General features: G+C 33.8%; 1 protein-coding gene and 1 non-coding gene across 2 annotated transcripts in view; both read right to left on the reverse strand.

The window, feature by feature from the left end:
- Positions 1 to 16,680, reverse strand: part of LOC150106785 (uncharacterized) — a 602,332-nt gene that overhangs the window by 372,919 nt on the left and 212,733 nt on the right. Inside the window, exon 6 of the mRNA XM_090393483.1 lies at positions 3,426 to 3,508. Within this exon, the coding sequence (XP_090249609.1) occupies positions 3,426 to 3,508 (83 nt within the window). The remainder of the gene's footprint in view (positions 1 to 3,425; positions 3,509 to 16,680) is intronic.
- Positions 16,545 to 16,637, reverse strand: TRNAY-GUA (transfer RNA tyrosine (anticodon GUA)). Its single transcript has 2 exons — positions 16,601 to 16,637; positions 16,545 to 16,580 (listed from the first exon to the last, which is right to left on the reverse strand). It is a non-coding gene; the product is annotated as a tRNA-Tyr (tRNA).

Genomic DNA, 16,680 nt, shown 5'->3' on the forward strand with positions numbered 1-16,680 from the left:
ACTATGCTGTCACTGCTTGTTTCATTTAGTAGTCTTTTCATTCAAAGTAATTACTCTACACATCTAGAATATCTTTATCTTCATCTTTTCCTTTCTTTTTGTGTTGTACGGAGAACAGCATTCACTTTAGAAATTATGGACTTTACAACTGTGCTATAAATAACTATTTTAATTTCCCGATGTTTCGACTTTCATATTAAGGTCATCATCTGGAGAATATACAAGGACAAGCTGAGTTACATTTCACATAGTAAGCTAAAGAAACAATGATTTGCTCACCGGTTATTCTACTGGCATGACCTCTAGTGAAGAAAAAAAAAATACAAATAAAATTACAAATTAATTAATTATTTAGAAACTGCATCAAAGCTAAATTCTGTTAAGATAACATGAGAGAAACATTCTTTCTTATAGATAGTTTTCTTATGGTAACAATGATGTTATATTTTTAACATTACAATTGTTATATTCTGGATTATCTACAGTCCTGTTTATAGTTAACTCTTAGGGAGAAATGTTCCGTGGGTAGAATATGTGCCTTCCATATGCTTGGGATTTTTAGACCATCATTATTGTTCAGATTGGGGTGGTTGATAAGAATATCACAGGCTTCCTTAAATTTGCATTCATATCATGTTTTGGTGTGATGTAAACAACTAGTGTTTTTCCATTCAATTCTATGTAAAGTGTTCGGGGCATGATCAGAAAGGCCAACTTCACCATAGTTATTATATTTAATGTGTTGTTTATGTTCCTTTTGTTTGATAGGAATTGTGCGTCCTGTTTCCCCTATATATGGTAGATTACAGGTGCAATAAATATGGTATATTCCAGGGTGGGCCAGCAGAGGGAGTGGGTCTTTGGATGAGTTGAGTAAGCTTTTTAATTTTGCAGGGGATTTAAAGGTGGCTTTGAGGTTGTATTTCTGTAGTATTCTGTTTATTTTATCTGATGTCCCTTTAATGTAAGGAATGGTTATAGTTTTATTGTAGTCTGGTTTATCTTTGTTTTTTATTGAGGTCTTGTAGAGAATTTTGTTAATAGTGTAATAGTGTTAATAGTTGTAGATGAATCTTTATCTTCAGTTTTCATGTCTCCTTTATCATTTCTGATTCCTTTTACAACTCTTTCCTCCATTTCTATGCTCTCCAATAGCTTCCAGAATATTTTGCCACCTTCTTGATATTTATTTTCTATGCTCTTACCAAAGTCTCATGAGGTTTGTTTAGCTAGTTGTACACAGTGCTTTGCTTTCTTACATTTTTATCTGAATTCTCTAAGATCACACGTTGACTTACATGCCTGCCACTTTCGATACACTTTCTTCTTTTCCTTGACTGCCTCTTTAACTTCCTGAGTCCACCATGGAGTTATGATTTTTCTATCCTTGCAGACAACCTCACCACAGTTTCTCTGACTGAATCAATGAATGTTTTTTCAAGGTTTTCCACTGAATCTGCAAGGTTTAGTTCTTATTTTCAATGTCTTTCATTTTTACTTGAGTAATGTTTGTGTATTGAGTTTACATTTCAGGGGATCCAGCAGACATGTATTGGATTTATTTAGAAGTATAACATCATCTGCAAAGAGCTGAAATAAGTCTCACTTCACCTCTGAAAGAAAGCTGCTCAATTTGATTCATTTTAAAACTTTCTTACAAATTCTTCTTTTCAATGACTCAATTTTATCTTGCTCTAAACTAAATGGTGATCACTTCTAATTTCAAATTCTCTGTATACTCTTATGTTCTGAACCAGTGGTAAAGCCTCACTATCAACAATTCAATGGGACTTTTCTTATTTTTTTGCATCTTCTCTCCATGTAAATTTGTGCATTTTTATGTTGAACATGGACATGGTGTTAGTAATAACTAGCTTTAGATGCTTAGATGTCCAACAAGGACCATTTTGTCAGCTGATCTCTCTAATGCCTCAGAAAAGAACCTTTTTGTGGGACCATAGGTACAAATAAGTCTCATTGTCCTGTTCCCCTCTGATAATTGCCCTCATCACCATGTTTTTTTTTTTTATATGTTGCTTCTTTCCAAGCAGTGTGTGTGTGTTCGTATAAATGCAACATATTAAGTAAAATTATATCAAGGCTATGGTAACTCTTCTACTCACTCATACACTAATTCAAAACCTTAAAAACATTGGGTGAAATCTGTTCTAATGTTTATCTGTAAAAAGGCAGAAGTTAGCATCTATTCAGTCAGGGAATCAAATAGATACAACAGAAATTAAGTGTAGGAAAGCATGGTTAATTTTATTCTTAAAATTCAAAATATGTCTTCCTCATCAATGCATAAGTATTTTTAATTAATGGAAGTTTTCTATGGGAAAACAACAGCAAGAAATTTCCTTGCAACAAAATTACTCAAGTAATTAACAAGTTATACCTGTATCTTCGAAATATGCCTTATTACAAGCATATTTTGTTTGTATTTAAAGCAAGTACCAAAAATATTAAAAGTTTATTTCTTAATCTTGAATTATTCAGCAGTGAAAAAAATACAACTATGTAGGAATGTTCTTGAGATTTCACTTAACAGCTGTCAACTACACAAATACAGAGAATGGCTTTCTTCCAATCTTCAATCAAAAATCTCAACAATGAAGATACACTAACTTTTCAACAGGAGCTTAGAAAGGAATCTGCAGAAAATCACCATTCATTCTTTCATTCCTTGCATTCAATTTCTTAAGAGAATCATTTACAACACTCCTTCTCATATTCCTATATATATATTCCTTTTTTTAAAAAACCATATCACTCCCTCTCTAGCGATTCTTTCCTCTTTTCTCGTGTCCATCTGGTGTTTGAATTATATAACAATATAACATATATTGTATTCTCCATGATTTGTGACCGCATGAATAACATCACAACAATTGGCTATCACAAATAGCAAGGACTGATTCGGTAACGATAAACAGGATAAGTTTGTCAGCAGTGCATCAAGAAGATTCTTCTCTTTCTACTTCTCATCTATTTCACATGGTCAGCATAAAAATGTTTACAGGTATTTTAATTCCAACAAGGTATGTGGGTAGACATAACAGCCTTGCTATTCATCTGTTAATAGCAAAACTACAAGTACTGCTGCATTATTCATCATAAATATTATTTTGACAAAGAAAATTTTATTAACATAACAATATTTTTGTACATATTTTGTTTCAACTTTATTTAACTAAACTAAGTAATGTTAAATGTGTTCAGTTGCTCAGCTAATAAAACAAGATCTACACTACTAAATTTTACAAGTACTGTCAACCAATTACAACCAGTAATGTAAAATCTAGCCTAATAAGAACTAAAGAAAATAGACCCAACTTGGTTCTAAAAGTATTTCTCAGTGAAGGGGTGTTTTAATAGGAGTGTAGACATTAGTATTGAGAAAAAAATAGAAAAGGAATGCTTACTTTTGACCTCTGACTTTTATTTTTAAGGGTTCGTTTCCGTGGAGTAATGGAAAACTCTTCACCTTTAAGAAATGAACCAATCACTGTTTAGAAGAGTATAAATATTAACAAAAATTTGCATTCTAATTTTAGTGAATTCCTTTAACAATACTGCAAACACAAAACTAAGAATTGTGTTAAAACTTGTTTAGGTAAAAGTAAGTTCAGGAGGAATTTAAGGGTCAGTCCATATAAGATACAAATCGATGTATCATACACACAAAGATACAACAAAGAAAACTATCATCAATACTTTGTAGTTAAACATACTAATGTTTGCACTATAAAACATCTTAAGAACTTCCAAAAAGTTCTTAAAAAGAAATTGTTTTTTTAAATGTTTCTTACTAGCTTGTGGATATATCAAGAGGTGCCTGAAAACATACAAAATGTATTCATTTTGTATGTTTAAGGTACATTATAGTGCGTTTCAGTAGTGAAATGCACAGCTTAAGTTTTGGAAATTAGTGAATAAGTTCCCTTTTTCCAAAGAGTAAATTTATATCCAATCTTCAGCTCTCACCACTATTCTGTTTATATTAAAAGTGTTATTATATTACATATAGCGTTGATGGTTTTCACTAATAAGGCTAAAAGCATCATGTTAGAGGTACATCTAAATATAATAATACAGGATGAAAGTTTTTAGAGGCTTCGTAGTGTGAGCCAATCTGCTTTTTTAAAAATAATAAAAATAAATAAAAATGCAAAAAAATAGCAAACTATGTTATCCAGTGCATTTGGTTTTTCCAGAATGCAAGGTTTTAAAGTTAAAACCAAGTTACATGAAGAAATTTATTTAGATACATTTAACAATTCAGATCAAGTGGTACGTGCTGGGAACTTTATTAAGTTTTTCTATTCATCTACTTACAAAATGCTAAATGAATAAAATATATAATTTCAGGATGATGAAAGAATATACACAGAATAAGAAAACTTGCCACTTTGAGAAAGTGAATAATCCATCCCCACATTTCTGAAATTTAAGATGTGCATTCACTTTGATTTTTAGTGTCTCTACATGTATAAAATTTTTATATTCTCTATTATTATATATCATTAATTCTTCCTGTAACTTATGGTTTTCTTGGCTCTTGCCCTTTCAATTTCACTTAATTTTAATCTTTCATTACAGAAGGAGTTTTAAATTTTTAAAACATCTCAATTTTTCAGCATTGCTTAAGGACAAAATAGGCAGTAAGCAATATGAGCTCATTATGGGAGTTTATAATGAAATAAATACAGCACATATAAATAATCAAACATGTTTAATCACTTCTATATTTCATCTGTCACTGAGACATTGTCAGGGAAACAATATTAAAATTGCAAAAGCACACACAAATTTGTACAAACAGAAAAGATTAGAAAACAGAAAAGATTAGACTGAAAGCCTAATCACATGAGATGGCACCATCTGTGGATTCTGTTGGCTATTCTTAGCTGTGTTGGGTAGGAGGACTAAGAATTCAAGTTTCCCAAATCTTGGGAAGTTTGATACAATCATATTTATTAAAATTAGATTGGTTTTTTAATTCTGTTGCTGATTTAAAAAAAAACAAAAAAACTTTCAAATTTGTATTTTTTGTGATGAAGTGTAGTTTCTTCCATTTGATTGTGTGCAAGGTATCCAAGGCATGGTCAGCAAGTTCTGACTGGCCATACAGATGCATTTTTTTTTTTTATATTAGTCAGATGTTAGTATATCTCCCAGTATGATTTATCTTATTATAGTCATACTGGGAGATATACTAACATCTGACTAATATAAAAAAAAAAAAAAAAGCATCTGTATGGCCAGTCAGAACTTGCAGGCACTTGGTACACACTGTTTCTTGTGTGTTTTATAGTCAGGAATTTTAACATTGTATTCCTGAAGATGTCTCTGTGACTGAGACAAAATAATGAAATGATTAAACCTGTTGTTAAATTATTTCTCTTTGGGCTGTAAATTATTTCCTTAAAGTGTAACATGAAGGGAAAGTTTGTATATATCTACCTGTGTGGGTAAGTTTTCTGTGTACTGAGAAAACGTATAATTAGAGTATCTAGAAAGGCAGGCTGTTATTATTTTATTTTTCTATATCAAACTGGATTCTCGGGTATTGTCTGTTGAGATGGTGAAGGGAAAGTTTGTGTGTATATATATATATATCTGTGTGGGTAGGTTTTCTGTAAACTGAGAAAAAATGAGGGCTTTTGGGAAAACATATAATTAGAATATCTAGAAAAGGCAGGCTATTATTATTTTATTTTTCTATAGCGAACTGTATTCTGGTATATTTCCTGTTGAGATGGTGGAGGAAGGAGTCTAATGTGTCTGAGCCATGTGGCCAAATAGAGAACACACATCATAAATGTATCTTAGCTAGATAGAAGGTTTGAGAATAGCAATATCAAGAGCATGTTTTTCAAAATGCTCCATATAATAATTGGCTGGTGGGAGAAAAGGGGAGGGGAGATACTGCTATTCTCAAACCTTCTATCTGAAGAAAATAACAATAGTATGCCTTTTCTAGATAATCTAATCACATGTCTTCCCAATGGCTCCCTTTCTTTCTCAGTTTACAGAAAGCCAACCCACATAGGTAGATATATACACAATCTTTTCCATCACCTTATTCATACCGTTATCTATTTCCAAATTTCATTTGCCAACATCATTAAAAATTGTGCCTCAGTAGTTGATATTTTGGTTGCCCTATAATTTCTGTATTTATGATACAGTTGATGTTCTCCATGTTCTTCCCTATTTTCCTAGTTTTTTTTACTCATTTTCATGCAAATTTGTTCTTTGAGATACCTGTGCCTTGGGAGGTTTCTTTAATTCATATGGAAAATTTATTCAGTTCATTAAAGAAATCCTGTCTCCTGTACTGAAATGATTTAAGAGTATACCATCATCTGCTTAATGTAAATAGCTGAGATTAACATCTCCAATTTTGATATTGGGCTTAATGTCACTTGCCTTTTTAATGTGATACATATAAATGAATAACTGTGGAAATAGTGCACATCTTTGTCTTACATCTGATTTTATGTTATAATGAGGTGTACCATAAGAAGCTTTAGTTGGTTCTATGTATTTTTCGAGGCTATGTGGAGGTCTCTTCCCAGTTATCTAGATTTGACCATTAGCTGCTCCAGTGTTGTAGTGTTTTAATGAAAGCAAATACTCCTCTCCTTGTGAAGAATTAGTTATCTCTAACCAGGGAAGTTTGAAAATTTTAGATGAAACTGGTGGATATATTTTAGGATGGCTCTTTTAGTAGTAAATAAAATGTACATTAGTTTAAGGCTTATATTGCTTGACTATTTAGATTTACATGCTGGTTTGAACTCATTATGGGGTTTGATGGAATAAATGACTAGCTAGGTCTACAAAATGGAATGGAGCTACATAGTAATGTTTCATTATGCAGTCCCATTCCAGTAAGCCATACTAATGTTTAACTGCCTAATTAAATAATCATTAATTGAAAATTTTAGTGTAAATATTTAAACATACTTGGATATATTGACGGTAGGGATAATTTCAGTATAATATAAGATTGAATAGTTTTAATGGAGCATTGCCAGCCTGGCTGGCTGAGTGGTTAGCATATCCGCTCTCCAGCCAAAAGGCTGCGGGCTCGAATCCCGCTGTGGGCATGGAATGTTTGTGATTGTCTGTTGAAAACTAGTGGTGGTGGTCGGCGGTAGATGCCGTTGGGGTCAGTTGGTGGATTGAGACAGGCTGTAGATGAGTCTTTGGACTCCTTGGAGGTGTGAAAATAAAAATAATGTGTACTAGACATATTTAAAAACTCGCAGCTTACGCATGTAAATAAATACACAGAATTTCATTCAAAAACTCCAATACATTTCATCCAATGTTACATGAATGGTCTTCAAACTAGTTTTAACTTATAGATTTCAGAGCTGAGTTAGAAATAAAGCAGTCCATCAAAGACTAGAGGACAGAGACATGAGAGGGCTGGAGAAAATTAAGGGAGTGAACAGATGGCATAAATATCAGAAAGTACTTGACACTGTTAGAATTCAAGAATGGGTGTGCAGAGGTAATCTAAGATGGTATCGCCACTTGAACAGGAGAGATTAGAAAACAGGTTCTGGATATAATAATGGCAGGAAAAGACCTAGAGGATAACTGAAATTTATGTTCATTGATACAGTTAAGTGTCTTAGAAGGCAGAAGTGACCAAACTGGAGATCTAAAAAATAACAGACTCTGGAAGAAAACTGTTAAAAGAAAGCTAGTAATAATCTAAACTTAATTATCGAACTCCATCAGGAATTTATCAAGACATATCAGATTATGATGACCAAAACATTTAATCTCACATTATTTACCTGATAGTGCTCCCATCAGCTTTTTTTAAGATAAATAAAAAAAATAGATAAAGTGATTTTATTTTAAAAAATGTTAATTTTTTTTAGAGAAGAGTGACTAGCTAGGCTTACAAAATGGAATAGAGCTGCACAGTAATGTTTTACTATGCAGCTCCATTCCAGTAGGCCTATGTTTCAAAACAACTGGCTAATTAAATAATCATTAATTGAAATTTTTAATGTAAATAATTAAACATACCTGGATATATCGCAGGCAGGGATAATTTCAATATAATATAGGATTGAATAGTTTTAATGGAGAGTGTGTACTAAACATATTTAAAAACTCACAGCTTACGCATGTAAAAAATATATACAGAATTTCATTCAAAAACTCCAAATACATTTCATCTAATGTTACATGGACATCATCAATGAGATTGACTGGTAACTACATTCAAAACATGAATCATAGTCATAAAGCATGTGCATACTAGCTCATGTCTTGGTTGCAGCTAAAGTATATGATTACACTATTAGAGTTCAAACAATTATAAAATCGAACAACTGTAAAAGTTGCATAGATAAAAAAATAATAATAAAATTATGAACAATTAATAATAATTGCTTCCCAAAACAGCATATAGTCTGAGTGATTAAGTTCAGATGATTTTATAGTGTTTCACATGCCTCATACATTGGAGTTTTTGAATAAAATTCTATATATTTTTTTACATGTGTAAGAAAAAAGGTACATTAATGAATTCAGTAATGTACCTTTGACAGAGACTCTTAACCTCATTAAGCCACTTTTCCCTCCCGATATAAATTAATTATTCAGATTCACCTTATATGCAGGTTATTTCCTATGGAAAGGAAAAATATACAAAGAGCTGGATGGGACTGCTATGAGTCCCCCCCACCTAACTTTGATATGGAACATTTTGAAAACCAAGCACTCAACACAGCCATACTTAAACCAGTAGTTTAGCTGCACTACATTGATGATGTGTTTGGTATTTGGCCACATGGTCTAGACACATTTCATGCATCTTAACAGCCATGGAAAATTCATGGTCATTCACCCTGTCATTCACCATATGTGAATGACAGGGTGCTGTCCATGTCAAAGGGATCATCACTGGATAATATCAGAAGGTGAAAATTTGTTATGGGTAAGCTGTATGGTTCAAGATAAATATGTTGAGGTTGGATGGTTGGTTTGAGAACAAGGGAGGAATAATTTATTTTATTTAATTACCATGAGATCAAGATCAGATACTGTCTTGGTGTGTTTATGATACTGGTCAGTTCTTCAGGCAAAGACACAATGAGCAATGCAGGTTGCTTTTGTTTTCTTGCAAATGAATAATGGTGACTGATTTTAGGAGCATGTTGTAATTGTGTATATATATATATATATATATACAGATATCCCTTGATTAACGCGATTAATTAATCTCTCGATGTTGCCGTGTTTATCAAAATCGCATTAATCAAATATAATAATCAATGGTAAAAATTACAATTCGTCCATGATCGATTACTGTATTAATAATTTGTTTTATATGGTACTCTTTTAGGAAAGATAAAAAAATGAATGCAAAGTAAATGTTTAATGAATGATTGTACCTGCATTAGCTACTGCAATTTTTTTTATAAAAAAAAAAAACCAAGAGTCGTTTGAATAGTTTTTTTCCTATCAGCATAAATTCTGCAATAACAAGCAAAATGACTCTCTAGACCTCGGCAAACAAGCATTCTTTGATTAACAGCTGCATCCATATGTATTACTTGCTGCTTAAGCGATTCTAAACTGCAAAATATTCCATCCAGTTCTTTGATTGTTATCTCTTTTGGAACCTCATTCCATTTGTTTATTGTCTTCACATGCGCGTTGTTGTTCAATTTCAAGATCGTTGTCACTGAAATCTTTTGAATTTGAATCCAATAATTCTTTAACATCTTCACTAATTGCAATGGTTTCTTCAACCACGTTGTTCACAAGATTTTGAAAACCACCTAAGTCATTAGCACATTCTGGCAAAAGGTTTTTCCATGCAGCTAGAAGATGCTCCCACAAGTCATGAATGTTTTCAGTTGCATGTTTAATGTTAAAATTCTTCCAAAATTCTTGGAGTGTAATAATCGCATTTTCTCTTGTTGTTGTTTCTACTGCTTTGGAGGATGTCTTTTTAAGAAAATAGGCTTTGAAAGTTGCAATGACGCCCATGTTCATGGATTGTAGCAATGATGTCATTTTTGGTGGAAAAATAAAATTTTCACATTCTCACACAGATCATTCAGAGAATTTTGATGGCCAGGCGCGATATTTAAACGAAAAGAGCATTGAAAGCTAAATTACTTAGAAAGCTATGTAACTGGCTAGCTCTCAAGCTCTGGGAGGACGGCTGCGTGGGAGGAATGACGTCATCGTGCTCATGACTTTCTTTCTCTCAGCCAGGAAACACTCCTTGAGGCTTGCATGTATTTGCACGGTAACTTTAAGGCACATTAATTAAAACTCTTGCTGCGTATATATAAAGGGATTGTCGCAATTTGATTAACTGCATTAATCAAACCCACGTTAAGCAAGGGGATACCTGTACAATGTAGTGGTGGGATTTTTGTTAATATTGGTTTGCTTTTGTTCATAATTTCCCTTTATGGTACGATAGGTTATTAGATATAAAGATATTGCAATTGCAGTACTATTCAAAAAAATTTTGTTTCAATAAGTTTTGTAGTTTATTACTAATAGTGAAGATAATTTTGTAACCCATATATGTGAAGATTTTTGGAGACTGAGCAGGCAGTCCAAAAGTTAGACAGGGCTAAAATAGCTTCACCTACTCCATTTAAGGGGGAATAAAAGGAGTTCATCATGCGTATCAAGGATTTAGGCCTAGCGTCGCCTGTTCCGGCCTTAGAAGTCATCATTGAATTGTTTAAGAGGACATCCTGGTTTTCTTTTTCCTAATGGCTTGTACTTTTAAGGTTTGTTTTGGTAATCTTTCTATTTTCATTCTTTGAACGTGTTCCATCCATTTATGTTTATATTTTTTAATTTTTTCTATTACTGATTCTTGGTTTAATTCTTTCATAATTTCTTCGTTTCTTTTGTGATCAAATAGGGTATATTTTGCAGTTTTTCTCATAAACTTCATTTCTGCTGTTATTAATCTTTGTTGTCTTTTTGTTTTATTGTCGAGATTTCACTTTCATACAATAAGACTGGTACGGCTAATGTATTGTATACTTTTAGTCTGGTTTGTTTTTGAACTAGCTTTAAATATAGAACTTTGGTTTAAATATAGATTTAATTACACCTGTTATTTTTAAATATTTTGCAATTTTTACATTTATATCTTTTTCATTTTCATATGTGATCATACATCCTAGGTAGTTAAATGAATTCACCTGTGCTAAGATCTTGTTATCTATTACTATCTTAGTTTTTGCTGGATCTTATTATTATTATTCCTGACACCTCCAAGGAGTCCGAAGACTCATCGTGGGAGGACACCTACAACTGTCTCAACCACTACACCGAACCTCTACTACGAATCATCTCCATCAATGCCATCTACTGCTCATCTTGTCCTTTAAAGGCCATAGTTTTTGATTTTTCTGTTGATATTATCATACCATAATCTTTGACTATTTCATTTAGATCTAAAATAGCTTTCTGTAAGTTATCTTCAGAATTTGTAATTATTATTTGATCGTTGGCAAAAAGGAGAGTGTTTAAGTTCACAGTAGGAGAAACTTTAATACCTTGATGGAAATTTTTATTCCATTTTATTATTATTTCATTTAAGTAAATATTAAAAAGAGTTGCTGAGAGGGGACATCCCTGTCGGACCCCTTGGTTTATCTCACTCATATATGGTGGCTCATGATTTAATCTTAATTGTATTTGATTATTTTCATATATACTTATGATAGCTTTTAGGATATTATTTGGTATTTGTCTTTCATTTAATATGTTAAATAAAATAAGTTTTAAAAGAGGTATACCGTAAGTAGACGTATCGATACAAAATTAATAATGGAAAAAACTCACGTACAAAGATTATTTAATAGTATAATTTTCGCCTGGGTGTCACAGGCATCTTCAGTACATTAAGCTAATGTACTAATGTACATTCAGTACATTACGTCAGCTATTGTTTAATTTGAGCTTAATGTTCTGAAGATGCCTGTGACACACAGGCGAAAATTATACTATTAAATAATCTTTGTACGTGAGTTTTTTCTGTTATTAATTTTGTATTGTTAAATAAAATGTTTTTGTGAAATGATCTCTGTGAGAATGTGAAAATTTTATTTTTCCACCAAATATGACATCATTGCTATAACCCATGGACATGGGCATCATTGCAACATCATAAAAGGGGTTAGCTTATTTTTTTTTTAATATACTGGTATTTGAAGATACATTTGATGGCTTTGTATATCTTATAAACATATGAGAATTTTAAAACCTTACATGCTTTGGCACACACACTGGAGTTTTAAATCCAAGAAAGATTATTGTTGTGTCTTTAAAAAATTTAAATACAGTAATAATAAATGTTATATAGCAGGGGTGTTCAACCTGTCGATCACGGAGGGATTTTTGGTCGATCTCTTGTGTATTCCTCCTTACTTACAAATTTTAATGAAAACTGAAAACATAATATTTTCTTTATCATTATTTTGTATTATTTTTAATTCACTTTAAGTGTATTGCTATTGTTTATTTATTTTTCGTTAAAATTGTCAAATCAGTAATTTTCTTATAAGTCCGAGTAAATGAATTAATTTGGATCAGTGGAAGTCAAACAGCGAGCCGGGTGAATATGATTATAAGCAAAGTGTAAAAACTCGATTGTAGCTTAAATATTAAATATTCCAAAGCACATTACATCGATTTTTTACTTAGCATAAGTCCCATGTGAATAATGTAAAAAATAAACTTTGTTTGTTTCAGTATAGTTTATATTAGATGTTTTTGTAAATAACTCTTTTGAAGTTAACTGTATATTATTATTATTACCGGCAGCTCCAAGGAGTCCTTAGACTCATCGAGGGAGGCCCAACATCATGTCAAGAACAACTATTAAACATTCACACAGTATTTATCATACTTCACCTTGACCTCATTTACAGTCATGGCACCCACAACAGACTCTGGCAGCTTATTCCACTCATTTACCACTCTCCAAGTAAAAAACCTAGCTCTAACACCCTTGCTAACCACACTCTTACTAAGCTTCAATGGATGGCCCCTAGCCTCCCACCACCAGTCCTATTTTCAAAAATATCTTCTGGATTAATCTTATAGAAACCCTTCAGTAATTTGAATGTCTCAATCATATCACCCCTTTTCTGCCTATCAACAAATTTCTGCAGCCCACAAATCTTCAACCTGTTCTCATAAGGTTCATTCCATAGTCCTGCTATTATCTTGGTCACTCGTCTCTTGATCCTCTCCATCGAGAAGAAACCTAAATTACTGCGCAAATATCTAGGCACAGTAATCTAGATGGGGTCTTATCAAGGCTCGATAAAGGAACAATAACCTGTTTGTCTCTGCTCGTTAAAGTGTTTTTCAGCAACCAAGTGATTTGATAAGCTGATTTTGCCACTTTTGCGATGTGTCTCCTAAACTTCAACTCCCAAATCCCTGGCCTCGTCAATCTCCTGGAGTACAGTTCCACCAATGTGAATGTGATATACTGCTGCTAATCTTTTCACCCCAAAATGCAAAACCTTACATTTTTCCACATTAAATTGACATCCATTCTCTTCAGTCCAGTTCTCCAAACTATCCAAATCATCCTGCAAAATTTTGATCATTCACGATTGCTCTACTTAACTTTGCATCATCTGCAAACAGATGCACAGTTCTTCTCAGATCCTTTCCTGTATCGTTAATGAACAAATTAAACAGTAGCGGTCCAAGAACATAACCCTGCAGCACACCACTAGTCGCAGGCCATCTTTTGAATTCTACTCCTGAATAAACCACTCTCTGATATCTCTCCATCAACCACCCTCCGATCCATTCTCATATGCTGCAGTTTACTGATTAGAATTCCATGTGGTATCCTATCAAAGGCTTTAGCAAGGTCAAGTAGAAGCACTGTAAACCCATTACCCTTTTCCAGTTCAGCCATCACTGTGTTATAAAACATGAGCAAGTTACTGAGGCATAATCTACCCTTCACAAAACCATGCTGCCCCCCATAGAGTATCCCATTTTCATCTATCCAATCTTGTATTTTCCTCTTGACTATTTTCTCCAAGACCTTGACAGCATTTCCTGATATGCTGATCGGCCGGTAATTTTCAACAGCAGTTTTCGAACCTCTTTTATGCAGTGGGAACTATTTTCCTTTTTTTCCATCCCCTTGGGACTAACCTAAACCTGAGACTCAAATTAAACAAAATGGTCAAAGGCACCGACAATTCTTTAGTCGTTTCTCGTACGACACGAGCTAGTATACCATCCAATCCCGCAGATGAATTGGCATTGTGGTTTTATAATAGACTCTTCACCTCCACTTCATTCACCCCAATTCCCATATAAGCTGTTGGTTCTTCCATTTCTGCAATGTCACCACTTGGATGATATACTCTTGCAAAGTGCTCACTCAGTAATTCTACTATATCAACTGATTCGGTTACCTTCCTACCATTGGCATTCTTTAAAATCAATCTGCCGTATACATTTTTTCTTTTACTTGCAACATATCGAAAAAACTGTTTGAGATTCTCTTTAGCCTGCTTGGCTAATGTTCTTTCATAATCCACTTTTGCTTTTCTTACCACACTTGTTACCCTTCTGGCCTGGGCTTTATAGCGTTCATGTGCCTGTAGGTCACCTTTCTCCTTAAATTCTCTCGATAGTTGTTTCTTTTTTTACAGCTCAAGCTTAATGGTGTTATTCATCCATTTAATTCCTACTTGATTTATTATTTAGACTCTAGGTATACAGTCAGCCATTGCCTCCTGCAAAAACTTCTTAATTGCCTCCCATGCACTATCAACATCCAGCCCTTGCAGTTTTACATGCCATGGCACTGAACCAATCCAACTCCTAAGCTTATCATGCTTACCAGCCCGATAATTCCACATGTAACCTGTCTTAATTGTAAATTCCACACCTTTAGCCACCTCTCAAGTCAAGACCCTATGATCACTCTCACCAATTGGTGGCAATGTGGTCATATTCATTACAGCCAAATCCTTAGATGGAATTACTAGGTCAAGCACTCTCTGAGCCCTAGTATTTTCCATTACATGCTGTTGCAGATAGTTATCTCTCTCTTAATAACCGCATAAAACCCAATTCCTTCCTCCCATGTGTCCTCTCCTCCCTCCAATCAATGCTACCATAGTTGAAATCTCCCATAATAATTACCCTCCTTCCACTCATTTCTTCTATTTGCTTATGCATACTATCTCAACCATCTTTTCCATCACCTGGTCAGCAGCACTCAATTGTTCTGCTAGCCTCAATCTCACACCAAATGGCCTCAAATGTGCTCTTTTCTCTATCCTGCAATTCAACTTCTATTCTCCTTGGCTGCAGCTCATCAGCTATTATCAATAATACTCCTTCCCACATTTTATTCTCCCTGTCATTCCTGAACACACTATACCCTCACATTCAATCCCACTAGCTATATTATCTTCAGTCAGCCATGTTTCACTAATGCCAATAACTTGTGGTCTGGAAGTGCCAGTCAAGGCCAAAAATTCTTTCTCCTTGTTCCTAATACTCCTAGCATTAGTATACATGAATTGCAGACATCCGTTAGCCCCGTCCCTACCTTGATGCCTTATACTAACTATCCCATTCTGATTTGTTGTCCTCATTCGCTCGGACATATTATACTCATTCATACACTCAACTGCCTCCCTAAGGTATGCATGTCTACTTCCCTCCACCCTTAATAAATCTAGTTTCCCTGATTCTGCACATCCACTTCATTCAACAACACTTTTTCAAGTCTCCTTACACCAAATCCATTCAAATGCAAACCATCCATCTTATATAGATCCTTTTGCCAACCGAACTCACTCCACACCACTCATCCTGCATAACCCACACATAAAGTCATTTCCAATTATGGTCCTCCTCCTAAACTTTTCACTCATACCGTGGCAAAAGACTAATCATTCTAACTCTCTCACTCTTTTCTTTTGCTACCTCAAACAATTCATTCAGGTCTTCTATCATTTCCATTTTATCTCCTTTCAAATCATTCGTACCTGCCACCATCATTTCTTTCACCCTTTGCTTGTGCTCCCTAATAGACTCACTTACGTCCTATCATTTTTTTTTATTGGCTGGTACACTCGGTAGACATTTGTGCATATGCTCCAGCTGCCGCTTTGCTCTATGTATCGCTTCGCTGAACAGTGTGATATCACTCACTGCATCTATCTCATCTTTTTTATTATCTGTTAAACCATTAATTTGCTCTGTATTAATACCTTCATTCACACTTTCTACATTCTCGCCCTCACCTCTCTGGTACAACCTCGCAATTTCTTATCATATCGCTATTTTCTACATTCTGAAATTTGACAAAAATATCACACTCACGACCTGAAACACACTTTAATTCCTCATTTTGCTTACATTTTCTACACACATTCACTCCATTATCATTATCTAACCATACTCCAACTGTTCTCCGCGAAGCATACGTTTCGCAGATGGTACATTGAATAATCTAAAAAAAAACTTCCGGCAAGGCGGATTTGAACCACCGACCTATGGATTGCTATATTTTGTATGACCTCTACAGTCCACTGCTCTGCCAACTGAGCTACCACCGGAACGAAGTATATACTGCTTTAATAAGAATATGTTAGAGTGTTA

Source organism: Typopeltis vanoorti, chromosome 5, assembly GCF_054136105.1.
Source record: "Typopeltis vanoorti isolate ZY-2024b chromosome 5, IOZ_Tvanoo_1.0, whole genome shotgun sequence".
Lineage (NCBI taxonomy): Eukaryota > Metazoa > Arthropoda > Arachnida > Uropygi > Thelyphonidae > Typopeltis > Typopeltis vanoorti.